Source organism: Cebus imitator, unplaced genomic scaffold, assembly GCF_001604975.1.
Source record: "Cebus imitator isolate Cc_AM_T3 unplaced genomic scaffold, Cebus_imitator-1.0 Scaffold1, whole genome shotgun sequence".
Lineage (NCBI taxonomy): Eukaryota > Metazoa > Chordata > Mammalia > Primates > Cebidae > Cebus > Cebus imitator.
Window position 1 is genome coordinate 16,419,124 of NW_016107316.1, and position 14,686 is coordinate 16,433,809.

General features: G+C 55.7%; 1 protein-coding gene across 3 annotated transcripts in view; it reads right to left on the bottom strand.

Moving 5' to 3' along the window:
* Window positions 1-6,875, bottom strand: part of ADCY3 (adenylate cyclase 3) — a 101,455-nt gene extending 94,580 nt beyond the window's left edge. For all 3 annotated transcript variants that reach the window (XM_017526968.2, XM_017526977.2, XM_017526951.2), the window contains exons 1-2: window positions 6,740-6,875; window positions 5,370-6,246 (exon numbers count right to left, since the gene is read on the bottom strand). In XM_017526968.2, the coding sequence (XP_017382457.1) occupies window positions 5,370-6,044 (675 nt within the window). In that variant the 5' untranslated portion in view covers window positions 6,045-6,246; window positions 6,740-6,875. The remainder of the gene's footprint in view (window positions 1-5,369; window positions 6,247-6,739) is intronic.
* Window positions 6,876-14,686: the final 7,811 nt, after the last annotated feature.

Consider the following 14,686-nt stretch of genomic DNA (forward strand, 5'->3'; position numbering starts at 1 on the left):
AAAAAAAAAAAAAAAAAAAGAAGAAAGAAAAAAAGAAAAAAAAATGTGTAATTTGGTGAGGGGGCAGCCGGGGGCATAGGGTGGCACTGGAATATTAACCCAGGATCGGCCCACCCTCGTGCGATTTGCTGTTTGTTTATGAAGAAACTGCAGAATGAGAATAACCCGGCATCCCAGCCATTCCATCTCACGGAGAGTTTACCAGAGGGTTGGGCAGATCAAGCCCAGGAGTGAGCATGAGTGTATGTGTGTGTGTGTGTGCCTGCATGTGGGTATAAAACTACTCAGTCACCCACCCCTGGCCCAGCCCTGGGCTTCCGTTTCCTCTCTAGAAAAACCCGCTGACTATAAAGCGCTGATTTAAAATAATAAACACGAGGAGTCCAACGTTCAGAGCAAAATGTCAGGGAAATAATGTGGGTGAAAGGTGGGGCCTAAATTGCATATGCATGATGATGGTGCGCAAACCCGGGTGCTCTGTTTACACACAGATCAGGGTCAGAAAAGGCCACAGAAAGCCCAGGCAGGGAAAGCATGGAGGGGGTGCAAAGCTGTTTACATGTTCAATGACTGATTCTTCTTCCTCACATGCAGCTGGGTCTGATGGCCCTGTGGTCCCCGTCTACGCAGGTCCTCATTGTTCCGGTCCCTGGTCCTGCCGGTGATGCCCAGGGCCAAAGAGCCAGGACTGGCTTGCGTTTGCCTCCTCTCGCCCTGCGTCCTGCACGCCTCTCCCTGCAGCCTGCTTCCTGAAGACTGAAAGCCCCAAGCCTGCTGCTTCCTGCCTCCAGCCCCCCACGCCGGCTCCTGCCCCGACTTAGCCCCCCCGCCTTTCTCACGTAAGCCCGGCCACATGCCCACAGGGAACATCGGCATGGGCTTCCCCCCTCTTTGCATCCCATTCCCATGGAGAGAAGGGGGTGCCTTGTGCTATACTTTAGGGGTTCCCATCTCTTGGCACTGTTCAGCCATGTTGCTTAGCAAAGACATTTGGGGGCAGCCAGAAAAGCAGAAGGCCCAGATGCCTGGATTCTGGAGAAAGAGACACTTTCAGGGAAACCCCCCATCCCACCTTCTAACTCACTAGTGACCCCTCCCCTATAATCCAGCCCCATTACCTCCTCTCAACCTCACTAAGCCTCAGTCCTCTCATCTGTGAAATGGAGCCAGTAACATCCAGGATTAACTGGGGTGAGGTGCATGCAATAGCTACGTGCAGTCTGCAGACAGGTTGTCTCTGGAAGCCTCAGCTTCCTCTCATCCTCCCTATGGCAGCTCCCTCCAGCCCCGAGGAGCAAATGTTCCTTCGCTGGGTGAATGACTTGCTGTGTAATTTGTAGGTGTGAACGGAACTGCACAGCCACAGCTTCCTCGAGTTTTACTTGGTGAATAAAGGTCTTAACGGGTTCTTCATTCCATGAGAGAATTCTGCTCCCAAATAGCCTTTCTGCTCTGAAGTAAGGGTACAAAATATTTGTCAGCGGTTCCTAGTCCCTACTGTGCCACATGCTAAAGGCACACCCCTCCCCCCCCAGCCACCATCCTGGCTGCCTTCCCCATCATCTGTACCCATCGGCTGCTGGTCCTGTGGGTCCTGGTCCTGAGCCCAGACCCCTCCTGCCTCCTCGCCTAGCCCAGGGGCAGTTTAGGGCAGGAAAGGGCAAGTTATTTCATAACATGTCCTAGGGAAGGACCCAGGCCAGGGGAATGACATGGGCAAACCCTGCCAGCCTCGGCTCCTCCTGATCCATCTGTCCTCCCTTCCTGCTCCTCTAGGAGCCTTCTAGGATGAAGGACCCATCAAGAATAGGGGACAGTGGCTCACACCTGTAATCCCAGCACTTTGGGTGGCCTAGGTGGGCAGATTACCTGAGGTCAGGAGTTTGAGACCAGCCTGGCCAACATGGTGAAACCCCATCTCTACTAAAAATACAAAAAAAAATTAGCTGGCCATGGTGACAGGTGCCTGTAATCCCATCTACTTGGGAGGCTGAGGCAGGAGAATCGCTTGAACCCGGGAGGTGGAGGTTGCAGTAAGCCGAGGCCGCACCATGGTACTCCAGCTAGGGGATGGGTTGTGAGAACCATTGACCAGGTCCCTGCCCATCCGAGGTGGCTCCCAGAACATCCTCCCCACCCAGCACAGCCTGACTGTCAGATGGCCTCACCCTCCCCATCCCCAGACCCTGCAGGCAGCAAGGCCCTTGAGGCGTGGCAATATTCACTCCCTAACTCATCGGGAAGCCCCAGCCCCATCCCATCCCACACTCTCTGATCACCTGCTCTTCCTGTCAGACCCCACCCGCTGGCCTCCTGAGAAGAGCCCAGGACAGGCTGTCCGCCTGGCCTCCAACCTCTCAGGCCACTAGCAGACCCAGGTGTACCTTCCGTCCTCCTCCACAGATCTGAGCATGGGCGTGGGGGATAAGGGCTGCAGAGGAAGAGGGCTTTTCACATTGGCAATGCTTCTTCATGCTGCCAGTGACAGCAGCAACAAAACCACAAGACTCACAAGCCCTTAGAAATCCAGGTGTCTGCTTCAAACTGGGAAACTGCGTTCATCCCCCACCCGCCCTGGAGGGAGTCCCCAGCCAGAGCCAATGGGATGGGAGAGAGGAAGATGAGGGGAAGCACATGGGCAGAAGAAAGGCAGTGCCCGGGGCTTGGTGTCTGGAGAAAGTTCCAGGACCTACGCTGACTAGGAGGGGCCTGGCTACCTGGTTCTTGTACCCCATCCTCCAGCAGCCCCTGCCCCCCCATCTTTGATGGGGCCCACATCCCAGGAGGCAACAGCAGCAGGGCAGGTGAATGACGCCTCACTCCATGGCTCAGGGGAGATTGCTGTCCCGGGTGGCCCTCCCCACAGCAACGCAAGCCGCTGTGGGTTTTTTTTTGTTTTGTTTTTTGTTTTTTTGAAACAGTGTCTTGCTCTGTCACCCAGGCAGGAGTGCAGTGGTGCAATCTTGGCTCACTGCAACCTCTGCCTCCTGGGTTCAAGTGATTCTCCTGCTTCAGCCTCCTGAGTAGCTGGGATTACAGATGCACACCATCATGTCCGGCTAATTTTTGTAGTTTTAGTCGAGGCAGAGGTTTCACCATGTTGGCCAGGCTGGTCACTCCTAACCTCATGTGATCCGCCTATTTCCCAAAGTGCTGGGATTACAGGCCTGAGCCACCACGCCCACCCCTGTTCCCACAGTCTCCAGAGGCCAAATGCAGGGATGCTGTGAGTTGAGGCAAACTCTGGTGGGTGGGCTTGGGAACCCAGGCACCTTTTAAAAAGTCACATTAGTCCCAAACTAGTGACTCAGAAGCTTCTGGAACACAGCCCACTGTAAGCTGGGGCCTCCTGCCTTCGATCCCAGGCTCCCCATTGGACCTTGAGAGCCCTCTGCCCCTCCTGCTCTGTTCCAAAAGCTGCCTCCCAGGCACTGCTTCCATGCCAAGGTTCCCCTGGGATGCTAATATTTTTATTCTTGATTTCTATTTTTTTTTGTTTCTGTTTTCTAAGTTTTAGGGTTTTGTATTTTAATAGTACCCAAAGGAGAGCACTCATGAGCTCGGAAGTGATCTCCAAGTAGCCACATGGTGGAGAGCCCAGGCCTGGGCCCAGCCCTGCAGCCACACTCTCACAGTCCTTTTCCCTGGAAGCTCCAGGAGTCTCAAAATAAGCTCCCTGCCCACCTGGGGAGATGGAGCTAAAGAGACCAGTCATCCCAAACCTCGGATCTTAAGCTTAAAAAGAACCTGGGACTGGCTAATGCATGGCCTGACATGAATGGTGTTTCCACCCAGCTGATGACCAGAAACTCACAGCCCCCTCCAAGCTGTGCCTCTACAGAAATTTGGGGTGGGAACGGCAAGGCAGCACACAGCCACTATCCCTAGGAGGTGGGATGGGAAGCAAAGCTCCTACTCTCAGGGAGCTCTTGGTGCTCCGTGGAACACACACAAATGAGCCCTGGGGTAGGAACCGATGCCTGGGGTGGGAGCCGACACCTGGTGTCCCATCCTGTTTCTGCCACCAAAGTTCTGGGTGACAGTGAACCAGTTACCACCCATCTCTGTTAGGAAATTCCTCTGTCAAATGGGGTGTCTGGACTAGAAGCCCTGCCAGGCCCCTGCCTATGTTAACATCCTCTAACCGTTTCTAGAACAAATCAGCAGGCTGAGGCATGAGTGGAAAAATCAGCACAGGAGCAGAAGGTTCTGTCCATCCACCCTGGGCCTGCCCACAGCACCTGGTCTCCAGGGCCCAGGCGGACCTCCATAGCTGCTAGAGGCTCATGGCCATCAGCAAGGATCCTGGGCACACCCTGCCTCTCCTGACACCCAGCAGGTCACCGCTTCAGAGCTGACTCTACCCCAGCCCCACTAACCGCAGAACAGAGCTGGCGTGGAAGGTTGCCGTCTCTACCAGCTGGACCACCGCAGGGTCAGGACGTGGGGGAGGCTCCGGACCATCATCAGCACGAGGCTGGCAAGCTGGGCACCAAACCCAGATGCAGACATCTCCGCCTCACGCTCTGGTCACTGGCTTGCTGGCTCCCGAGGGACACACATTGCCGACTGTCCCTCAGGTCCCCTGGTCTCTGCAGCCTGTCAGGGCCCAACACTTGGTGGGAACACAATACTATTATGAATAGCTAAGCTGAGGCTGAAATTCCACCCCTTCCAGTAGAACTCGTGCTCCAGGACCAGCAGACCCTGTGTCGCAGTGGCCAGAATGACTATCCCCATTTGCATCCCTACCCCACAGCTTCAGTGGGGAGACCACCTCTCTCCACATCACAGAACTGCGCGGGCACCCCAAGCTCCCCAGAAGAAGGAAATATAACTGCGTCTTCCCTCTAAGCAGCCCTTCACGTATCCTAAAGTGCTATCCCCCACATCTCCTGCGATCCTGACAACAACCATGTCATGCAGGCAGGGCAGACGTTATCTCCATTTGACAAAGGGGCACTGAGTCCACACAGCTAGTCAGTGTCAGCGGAGAGATGGGAATCGAGGAGCCCTCTTCCCACGGGAGGTCCTCCTCGCCAGGGTCACTGCCAGGGAGTGGCCAGGACAATCTGCCTCAAGACCAGCCCTGGGTGGACACAGCCTGTGCCCACACTCGGGCTGGGCACAGGTGAAGAGTGGCCCTGCCCAATGCCCTGATATCCTCCTTTCTCTCGGGCCAGCTACAGGCAGATTCCGGGCAGTGGCACCTGGGGGCAAAGACAGTGACTAGAGGGAGAGGTGAGAGCCCCGGAAGCCCCCAGGACATACTTGGACTCAAAGGCAAAGCAAACACCAACTCCAAGAGGTCCCACGTTGGTGAGAGCTGCCAGAGAGGACCCACGGGGGGGATGGTGGGCAGAACTCACCTCCCGCAGCAGCTGCATCCCCTTCAGCTCCTCCTGCTGCTGCTGCGCCACAGTGACTCCCAGTACCAACGTGTGCATCACACAGGAGACCACGGAGATGATCACGATGGGGCTGAGGCTGAGGGGCAGCGTGATGAAGAAGGAGAAGACAAAGAAGACCTGCCAGCCCACCGTGTCACTGGCCGCGTGGGCACCCGCAAAGTTCAGGCCCAGGTAGGAGAAGATCTGGGCGGTTATGAGAAGCCACAACAGGTAGGGCACCACCCTGCGGGTGACCCGGTCTGGGAGCAGCCCCTTCTTGCAGAGCATAAAGAGGACGATGTCCAACACCAGTCCAATTCCTGCCACCGCGAGGGGAGCCAGCTTGTCGCTGGAGAAGACCACAGCACACATGACCACCACGTAGCAGTCAAAGAGGGCTGCGAAGACCACGAGCACCAGCAGGGTCTCGTGGCGTTGCCTTTTGAAGTAGGTCTGGTAGAGGTTCTCCAAGGACTCCGGCACAAAGGTCAGCCGCATGAAGCGAGGCAGGCACAGGCAGGAGCCCGAGTTCCGGACAGAGATCTCATGGGTCCGGCCTACCCCGCGGTCAGGGTCGGAGGGCAGGCTAACGGAGTACTCGGCTGAGTACTCGGCCGAGTACTCGGGCTCGGAGAAGCCTTGGTTCCTCGGCATTCTGGCTGGCGTCTGCTGCTGGCCCTAGAGAAGTGGACTGGGAACAGAGGAAGAGTTCCCGCCGGGGCCACCTCTCAGGGCTCTCTGAGACCTAGTGGGGAGGGGGGTCTGAGGGCCTCTTCTTGGCTGGACCGAGGACAACCACCTCCAGCAGGAACGCAGAGTGGGTTTCCAGGGCACAGGTAGCGCTGATCATCTAGAGCTGAAAAGGGCATTGCTGAGCAGAAGCACCTCTTCCCTCCTACTTTGCGGTTTCCCCATGACCCGCCCTAACCCTCATAAAAGAATCTCTGCTGCAGGAGTCTCCCAATCCTGGGCCTTCCCTGCCACCCCCGGCTCACACCGCCGCCCACCTCACGCACACTGGGTTCTGTCCACGCCAGACACTCAATTTCCTGCCCCGGCTTGTGGAAGGGCCTAGCCGCCTCTCCATCCCCGGCACCCTGTTTCTCTCAGTTATCTCTTCTCTCGCAGTCCCTGACTTCCTCACCGAAATTCCCTCCAGGCCCAGTCCTTAGAAGCTGGAAACAAAACGTGCCGGAAAGAAACCAGGACCATCGTGGGGATTCCTGAACCTTCCTTCTGTTTACTTCCTTTTTCCACCAAGCCATAGGAGACTCCGGCTCCGATCGGACCCCTTTCCCAAGCTCAGGGCGCAGTCTTCCCCGGAAGCCCGGCCCGGCCCCTGCGTTTACCTGTGCGGGAACTCGGCCACCGCGTGCTCTGGGACGGTCCCCGCGCGGGCCGAGGTGGGAGGGCTCAACGCGCCCGAGGGCTGCTCCCCGCAGAGCCGCGCCGCCCCACCAGCGCCTGGAGCCCCGGCCGGAGCACGATCTCCCGCCGTCAGGCCCGGGATCCGGCCCTGAGAGGCGCAGCGCTGCCCCTCAGCATCCGCGGGCGCCCGGCTGCAGGGGGAAGGAGGCGGCGGCGACGGGGGCCGGGAGATCCAGGGGCGCCGGCCCAGCGCGCCAGCCCTGGGGCTGCGGCTCGGGGGCCAGCAGGCGCCGGCGGCAGCGAGCGCGGCTCTCCGGACCCCTCCCCTGCACCCGCGGCGGCGGCGGCGGCGGCAGCTAGGGGCGCGCGCGGGGCCCTCCCCGGCGGGAGCGCGGGCCGAGCCCGGGGAAGCCCGCCAGCATCCTCTCGCCCGCCCGCCTGCGCGGAGCCGAGCCAGCCGAGTCTGGGCTCGGCGTGCTGCACAGCAATTCCCCGCGCGGCGCCGGCGGCTCAGGGGCCACGCGCGCTCCAGGCCCCGGGAGGCGGGAGGTGGGCGGGGCGGCCCCTCCCTCGCCCCAGTAGCCGCCCTGTCGGCGGCGCGTCCCGGAGTGGGGCGGCGGGGGAGGCGCCCGGCAGCTGTCTAGAGACCCACGCGGGCGAGAGCTGTAGGAGCCCAGGCGGCCCCCGATCCTGCACGGGCGGCGGGCTGGAGCGACTGCTGCGTGGAAGCGTGGGCGTGGGCGTTGGGCGGGAAGGATGGGGCGAATCCACGCCTTCTCGCGGGCAGGCCCGGGGTATCGGAGGGTGGAAGCCCGGGACGCGCTCGCCCGCAGGTGAGGCGCGCTCGGGGCACCCTGCCGCCTTCTCCTCCTCCGCGGCTTCCTTCCGGGCCTGGAGAGGCTGGGGCTCAGGCTTGGGGACCGCTCCGCCGCGGAGCGCTTGGGGCCTAAGCATCCCCGCCCATCCCAGGAGCCCAGACTCCGGAGCGCCAGGCCTGAGCATTCCGCAGAGGGGGCCCGCGGTGAAGGCCTGTCCTGCTCGCAGGTGGCGGGTGGCGGTGGCCCAGTGGGCATCATGCACGTGGAACTGGAAGAGACGCTGCTTGGAAGAGATTTCCGGTGCACATTCTACCCGTTTGAGACGTGTTTGAGTTCACAAACTCTCCCTTAAAGATGCAAATACTCCTTTGAATGGTTAAACGTATCAGCCTCTTACACCATAGTATAAATTATTTTCCTTGCATTTGACAGAACACCGTGCTAAGATCAACTACAGGCTATGGGAATTTAAATAAAGGAAGAGGAGAGAGAAGGATGTATTGGAACAAAAGCACATGTGGGGAGGTGGGTGCTGAGGACAGCCAGCAGCGTTAAGGGGTCATCTTCCCTGGGGAGAGCTGAAGGAATGAGCAGAGGGAAGAGACACTCGGCTATCCAATGCCCCTGAGAGTTATCCGCGAGCGCCCCTTCCAGAACCTCAGGCCGCACCTTCAGTCCCTCAGGGAATGCATCCATTAGAGAATCGATCCTGCCACTCCTGTTTCTACCATTCCCTTACACTCCTGAAAAGGCGCCAACTTCAGCCCAATCCAAACTTTTCAGGGCTTTGATTCTAAAGGCAGTGGTCCTGACATTAAATATAGGAGGATGGTAATTTAAATAAAGCAAACTTTGCCCCATTGTTTTATTTTTTATTTTTTTGAGACAAAGTCTCACTCTGTCATCCAGGCTAGAGTGCAGTGTTGTGATCTCAACTCACCGTAACCTCTGCCACCTGGGTTCATGCGATTCTCCTGCCTCAGCCTCCTGAGTAGCTGGGATTACAGGTACACACTACCAAGGGGTAATTTTTGTATTTTTAGTAGACGGGGTTTCACTGTGTTGGCTAGGCTGGTCTTGAACTCCTGACCTCAAGTGATCGGCCCACCTTCCCCTCCCAAGGTGCTGGGATTATAGTGCCACTACACTCGGCTGCCCTATTGTTTTAATTTGCTGGAGGTTTTTGGGTTTGGGGGGAATATTTTTTAAGGGAGGTATTATATTTACTTACTTATGAGACAGAGTCTCACTCTGTCACCCAGGCTGGAGTGCAGTGGCAATCTTAGCTCACTGCAACCTCCACCTCCTGGGTTCAAGCAGTTCTCCTGCCTCAGCCTCCCAAGCAGCTTGGATTACAGGCACCCACCACTATGCCTGGCTAAATTTTGTGTTTTTAGTAGAGACAGGGGTTTCGCCAGGTTGGTGAGATTGTTTTCGAACTCCTAACCTAAATCGATCTGCTTGCCTCAGCCTCGAGGGCCTGCCTCAAAGATGGAAAATGCTAGAAGGGCCTCATCCATCTCACTCACAGTGGCTTCCCCAGTACCTGGCACCTAGTAACTACTCAAAAAATAGTCATTGAATGAATGGAAGTCTCCCTAAGAAGAAACCGTTCTTTCTCTCTTTCTTTCTTTCCTTTTCTTTTTCTTTCCTTCTTACTTTCTATTTTTTTAGAGATGGGGTTTCACCATATTGGCCAGGCTGGTCTCAAACTCCTGACCTTGTGATCTGCCCGCCTCAGCCTCCCAAAGTACTAGAATTACAGGCGTGAGCCACCGCACCCAGGGTACTTTATAAAGAGGCATTGGTCCTGAAGGGACCAATGGCCTCATTTTCTGATGCCGAGAATGTCCTGACCCCCAGGACGATGAAAATAACCACCCTCAGAGTGAAAAGGATGGGATTATGGGGGAGGTGTGTTCACTTTCCAAGCTCTACATTTTGTATTGATGTAACCTGGATGACTGGCATGCTTCACTTTTATAATCAAACAATACAGGAAATCTATTGTTCAAACACACTCAACTCAGGACCTCAGATGGCTGCATGGGTGTCTTGCCCCTGTGGCTTGTCCTAAAAAGGAAGACAGAATCATGGACTTAGGATAAAGCTTGGAGGACATCCTGACCCCCCAATCTCCACCCAGCATCTGCCTAGATGGGATACCTCTTTGCTGAGGGCACCTTTTTGTTCGTGTGGTTCAAGACTAGAGATGATGGCTGCGAATGAATTGTTATTGGATAAACAAGAATGGTTTGACCCCTCCTGGGAATGGGGTGGCTCCTGAATCCAGCAAACAATAGATCAGAGCAGAACTCTGTGTCCTGGGGGAAAACAGAAGTGGGAGAGAGATCATTAGTTCCCCTGGTGCTGGGCACCAAGAGAGCCCTGTTTGGGACCTGAAAGCAGAGCCTGAGACAAGGCCTGCATGCAGGTGGTTTAACTGGGCAAGTGATTCCAGGGAAACAGAGTAGGGGCCTGGGAAGCTCAAAACAGAGAAGGTGCCAGGTGCGGTGGCTCACGCTTGTAATCCCAGCACTTTGGGAGGCTAAGGGGAGCAGATCACGAGGTCAGGAGTTCGAGATCAGCCTAACCAACATGGCGACACCCCGTCTCTACTAAAAATACAAACAAAAGCCGGGCGTGGTGGCACACACCTGTAATCCCAGCTACTCAGGAAGCTAAGGCAGGAGAATCGCTTGAACCCGGGAAGTAGAAATCGCAGTGAGCCGAGATCGTGCCACTGCACTTCAGCCTGGGCAACAGAGTAAGACTCCCCCCACCAAAAAAAAAACAGAGAAGGTAAATATGAGGGTTTGTGACAGAGCTGAGGGGCCTTGATCCTGCTGGGACCCTCTGAGGAGCCTTGCAGAAGCCACCTCAGAGCTTTCCACTGGTGTTCGTCCTCCTGTTGGTTAAGAGTCGCCAGTCGGGGTGTTCTCTCGCTGGTTCTTCCAGGTTTGTGCAAGGGAGGCTAAGCAGTGAGCGCCTGGGCAGGAAACGAGGGATCCTCAGTGCAGATGCCTGGCAAGTCCTGCTGGGGTGTGCCTGCAGCAGGAACCGGAGTAGAGAACGGGGCAGGGGGGATGTGGCACGTGACACTCAAGCATCCTGTGCAGGCTCAGACCCCTCATCCACTCCTGCTGGCTCAGCGGCTCGGCAGTTTGGATTCGGTCACCTGGAAGAGAGGCATGCGGTACGTAGGGGAAGCTGGCTGTTTGGAATCAGAGAGCTCAGCTTTGAGCATGGCCTTGATGAGCGCACAGGACCTTGGACCAATTACGCAGCCTCCCAAGCCTGTGTCCCTGTGGTGGTTAGCCATAGCACTAACCCCTAGTCGGGATCCTTGTCAGGAAGGAGGAGATTCCCGGGTACTAAAGTAGTGGGCAGATCTCAATGGAACAAATCAACCGGAGTTGCGGTCAACTTGGACAGCTGAGCAGCCCTAAGCACTTCTGCCCTCGCGTGACCTGCACAGCTGGGCTGGCTGCCTGCCCCCCAGGCCTCTCCATGGCTGCCTCGGGGTCCCTCAGCTTCAGCACAGTCTTTCTCTGACAGCATCGACAGCACCGGCCCGTCTGTCCCTGTGTCCTCACTTCTTTGTCTCTGTCCCTCTCTCTCCCTTCTTCTGTCCTGCCTTAGAGTCTCCCTGATTCTCGCGGGGTCACTCACTGGGCCACTGTGGATGGGTGTAGAGTGTGTGTGAATGTCAGGACTGTGTGATTGTGAGAAGGGGTGTGAGGGGTGTGTGTGGGTGTGAGTGGGGGTGTGAGTATGTGTGTATGGGTGTGAGTGGATGTGAATGCGCATGTGAAAATGTACATTCACATTTCCATGTGAGATGTGTGATTGTGAGAACATACTTTCTAATGTGTGTGAGTGGACGTGTGAGGACGTGTGAGAATGTACTTTCATGTTTGTGTGTGGGCGTTGGGTGACTGTGTGAGAATGTACCTTCACATTTGTGTGTGTGGGTGTGTAATTGTGTGTGTGAAAAAGTATGTTCGTTTGTGTGTGAGTGGGTGTGAGTGGGTGTGTGAGAATGTACCTTCATGTTTGTGCGTGAGTGGGTGTGTGAACATGACTGTGTGTGAGAACGTACCTTCACGTTTGTGTGTGATTGAGTGGGTGTGTGTGATTGTGTGTGAGAACGTACCTTCACGTCTGTATGTGAGGGTGTGTGTGATTGTGAGTGTGTGAGAACGTACCTTCACGTTTGTATGATTGTGTGTGAGAATGTACCTTCACGTTTGTATGTGAGTGGGTGTGTGATTGTGAGCGTGTGAGAATGTACCTTCAACGTTTGTGTGTATGTGTATGAATGTACCTTCACGTTTGTGAGTGGGTGTTTGTGTGATTGTGAGTGTGTGAGAACGAACCTTCACGTTTGTGTGTGTTTTGTGTGTATGATTGTGTGAGAATTAACCTTCACGTTTGTGTGTGTGTGCGCGTGCACACGTGTGCCTGGCACTTGCCTCGTCCGTCCTGCTGGGTGCCGCCTCACCTCTTCCTCCCCTCTCCTTGCTCGATGCCATCCCCGCAGGACTCTGCTGGCTGCTCTTGGGCACTGTTTCTAGGCCCTGGCACAGGCAGAGGGCAGCGGGCCGAGGATGCGCAGTGAAGACATCCAGGCCTGGGCTGTGCTGGGGCTGGGCGTGGCTCCGGGGCTGGGCGTGGCTCCGGGGCTGTGCCCCTCGCAGGTGTGAGCGTCTCCTCGGGAGCAAGGACCGGGGTGCCTGGTTCTGCCTGCCGAGTCTTTGAAACAGAGTGGTTATTCCATAACCTGTCATTGAAATAACATCATCTAAACACTAGCGACAGTGCCAGTGACACCCATGGGCCCAATCCCCAGACAGCGGTAGCAGCTCCCTATCTGCGCCCGCCCTCCAGGCACTGCGCGAGGCCTTCTTTGGTTTCCGAGGTGGGGACTGCCGGCGTCCCTGTTTTGCAGGTGGGGAAGCGGGAGCGCAGAGACAGGAGGTAACTTGCTCTGGCCCCGGCTAGGAAGGGGCGGAGGCCCAGGCCTTAGCCACCCAGCCTCCCGGAAGCTTCCTTTGGTTGTCACTGCTTCACTGTAGCCAAGGGCGCCCTAGACCTCAGGGCCTCAGCGAATCCTGGAGAAACGGTTCCCTGATGGCAGCTGAAAGAGACTCCAAACACCATTCTGCTCCAGCCCAGGTGCAGACATTGAGGCCTGAGAGGTTAAATTTGGGAAGAGAAGGACACGTGCCCACGGAGCGTGACACGGCGTGTGAATGCTGAGTAATCCCGAGGCCTCCGCGGTAAATCACGTTTCCAAAAGCGCCCGGGCCGGCCCCTCCGGGAAGAGGCACCATCGAAATGTGTGCTAAGGAGCCTCCCTGCAGCCTGCAGGGGATAAGAGAGCAGGAAGCTTTCAGATCAAGAGTGGCTAGAAAAGGCCCAGGCTGGGGACAGGCGCCGTGTCTCACACCTGTAATCCCAGCACTTTGGGAGGCCGAGGCTGGCGGATCACGAGGTCAAGAGATAGAGACCATCCTGGCCAACACGGTGAAACCTAGTCTCTACTAAAAAATACAAAAATTAGCTGGGTGCAGTAATTACAGGGCAGGCACCTGTAATCCCAGCTACTCGGGAGGCGAGGCAGGAGAATTGCTTGAACCTGGGAGGCAGAGGTTGCAGTGAGCCGAGACTTCGACACTGCACGGTGACAGAGCAAGACTGTCTCAAAAAAAAAAAAAAAAAAAAAAAGGCCCAAGTTGGGAGGAGACGAAGGGCCCCACCCCATGGTCTCCCTCATGGGTGGAAAGTCACCAGTACCCACAAGAGCAAGGCTAAGAGAGCCTGGGGAGCTGGCATAGGTTCTCCGGTCTTAAAGATGCATGTGATTAGATTGGGCTCACTGGGGTACTCCAGGAGAATCTCTCCATCTTGAGGTCTTTCACTTAATCACGTTTGCAAAGTCACTTTTGCCGTGTAAGGCATCATAGTCACGGTTTCCGGGGGTTAGGATGATGACATTTTGCGTGGACATTATTCTGCCTATTACACAGGCTCCTAATGTGATATAGATCCTGGTAGTACTGACTCGAGGAAAGACTCATCTTAATTCCGCCCATTAAAACTTCCCCTAACTTTTTAAATCTGGATGCTGTAATACATGGGCCATCACCTGTTAAATCGAAAAAGAGGAAATTATCTTAAAGGTCTGTGAAATGGTGATTTTTGAGAAGAAAGAGACCCTAGAAATCTTTTTTTTTTTTTTTAAGATGAAGTCTCACTCTTGTCACCCAGGCTGGAATGCAATGGTGCAATCTCCGCTCATTGCAACCTCCACCTCCTGAGTTCAAGTGATTCTCCTGCCTCAGCCTCCTGAGTCGTTGGGATTACAGGCATGCGCCACCAAGCCTGGCTAATTTTTGTATTTTTAGTAGAGTTAGGGTTTCACCATGTTAGCCAGGCTGCTCTTGAACTCCTAAACTCACGTGATATGCCCACCTCGACCTCCCAAAGTGCTGGGATTACAGCTGTGAGCCAATGCGCTGGCCACCCTAGAAATCTTTTAATGCAAGAGAACGCTGTAGAAAGAACTCCCACCTGTGGTTCCTTGCCACCCTCACCCCTTCCAAGTTATGCTCAGCTGCAACAGGACAGATCTCTTGTTCCAGGAAGGCTGGCTGGGAACAAGGGGCCATCTGGAGCCAGCAGCTGAATGGATGCCTGAGGTTCATGGATTCTTTCTAAGACTTTTCCAAGCTCCCTTTCTGCTGCCACTGACAGTCAGAAACACAGTTCAGATTGTCTGACTTCCCAACTCTTTAGCATGCAGGCTTTTCCTTGGTTAGGCCCCAGCCTGTTTACTCTCTCATATAATCTATATGACAGTCATATGAGGTAAGTACAATTGCCATGTCCATTTTACAGATGAAAAAACTGAGATTGGGTTCGTAATGTGCCCAGGGTTCCATAGCTGGTAAAGCACTGCCCACATTTACACCCACACCTCTGACTCCAGGGCCCGACACTTAGACACTGTGGCCTGCTCAACATCCCGGGTCACTGCTAGAGGAATGGGGTGGGGGGCTCGTGGCTTCTCCTCTTCTTGGGTGGGGACCAACTTAGCTGTGGACC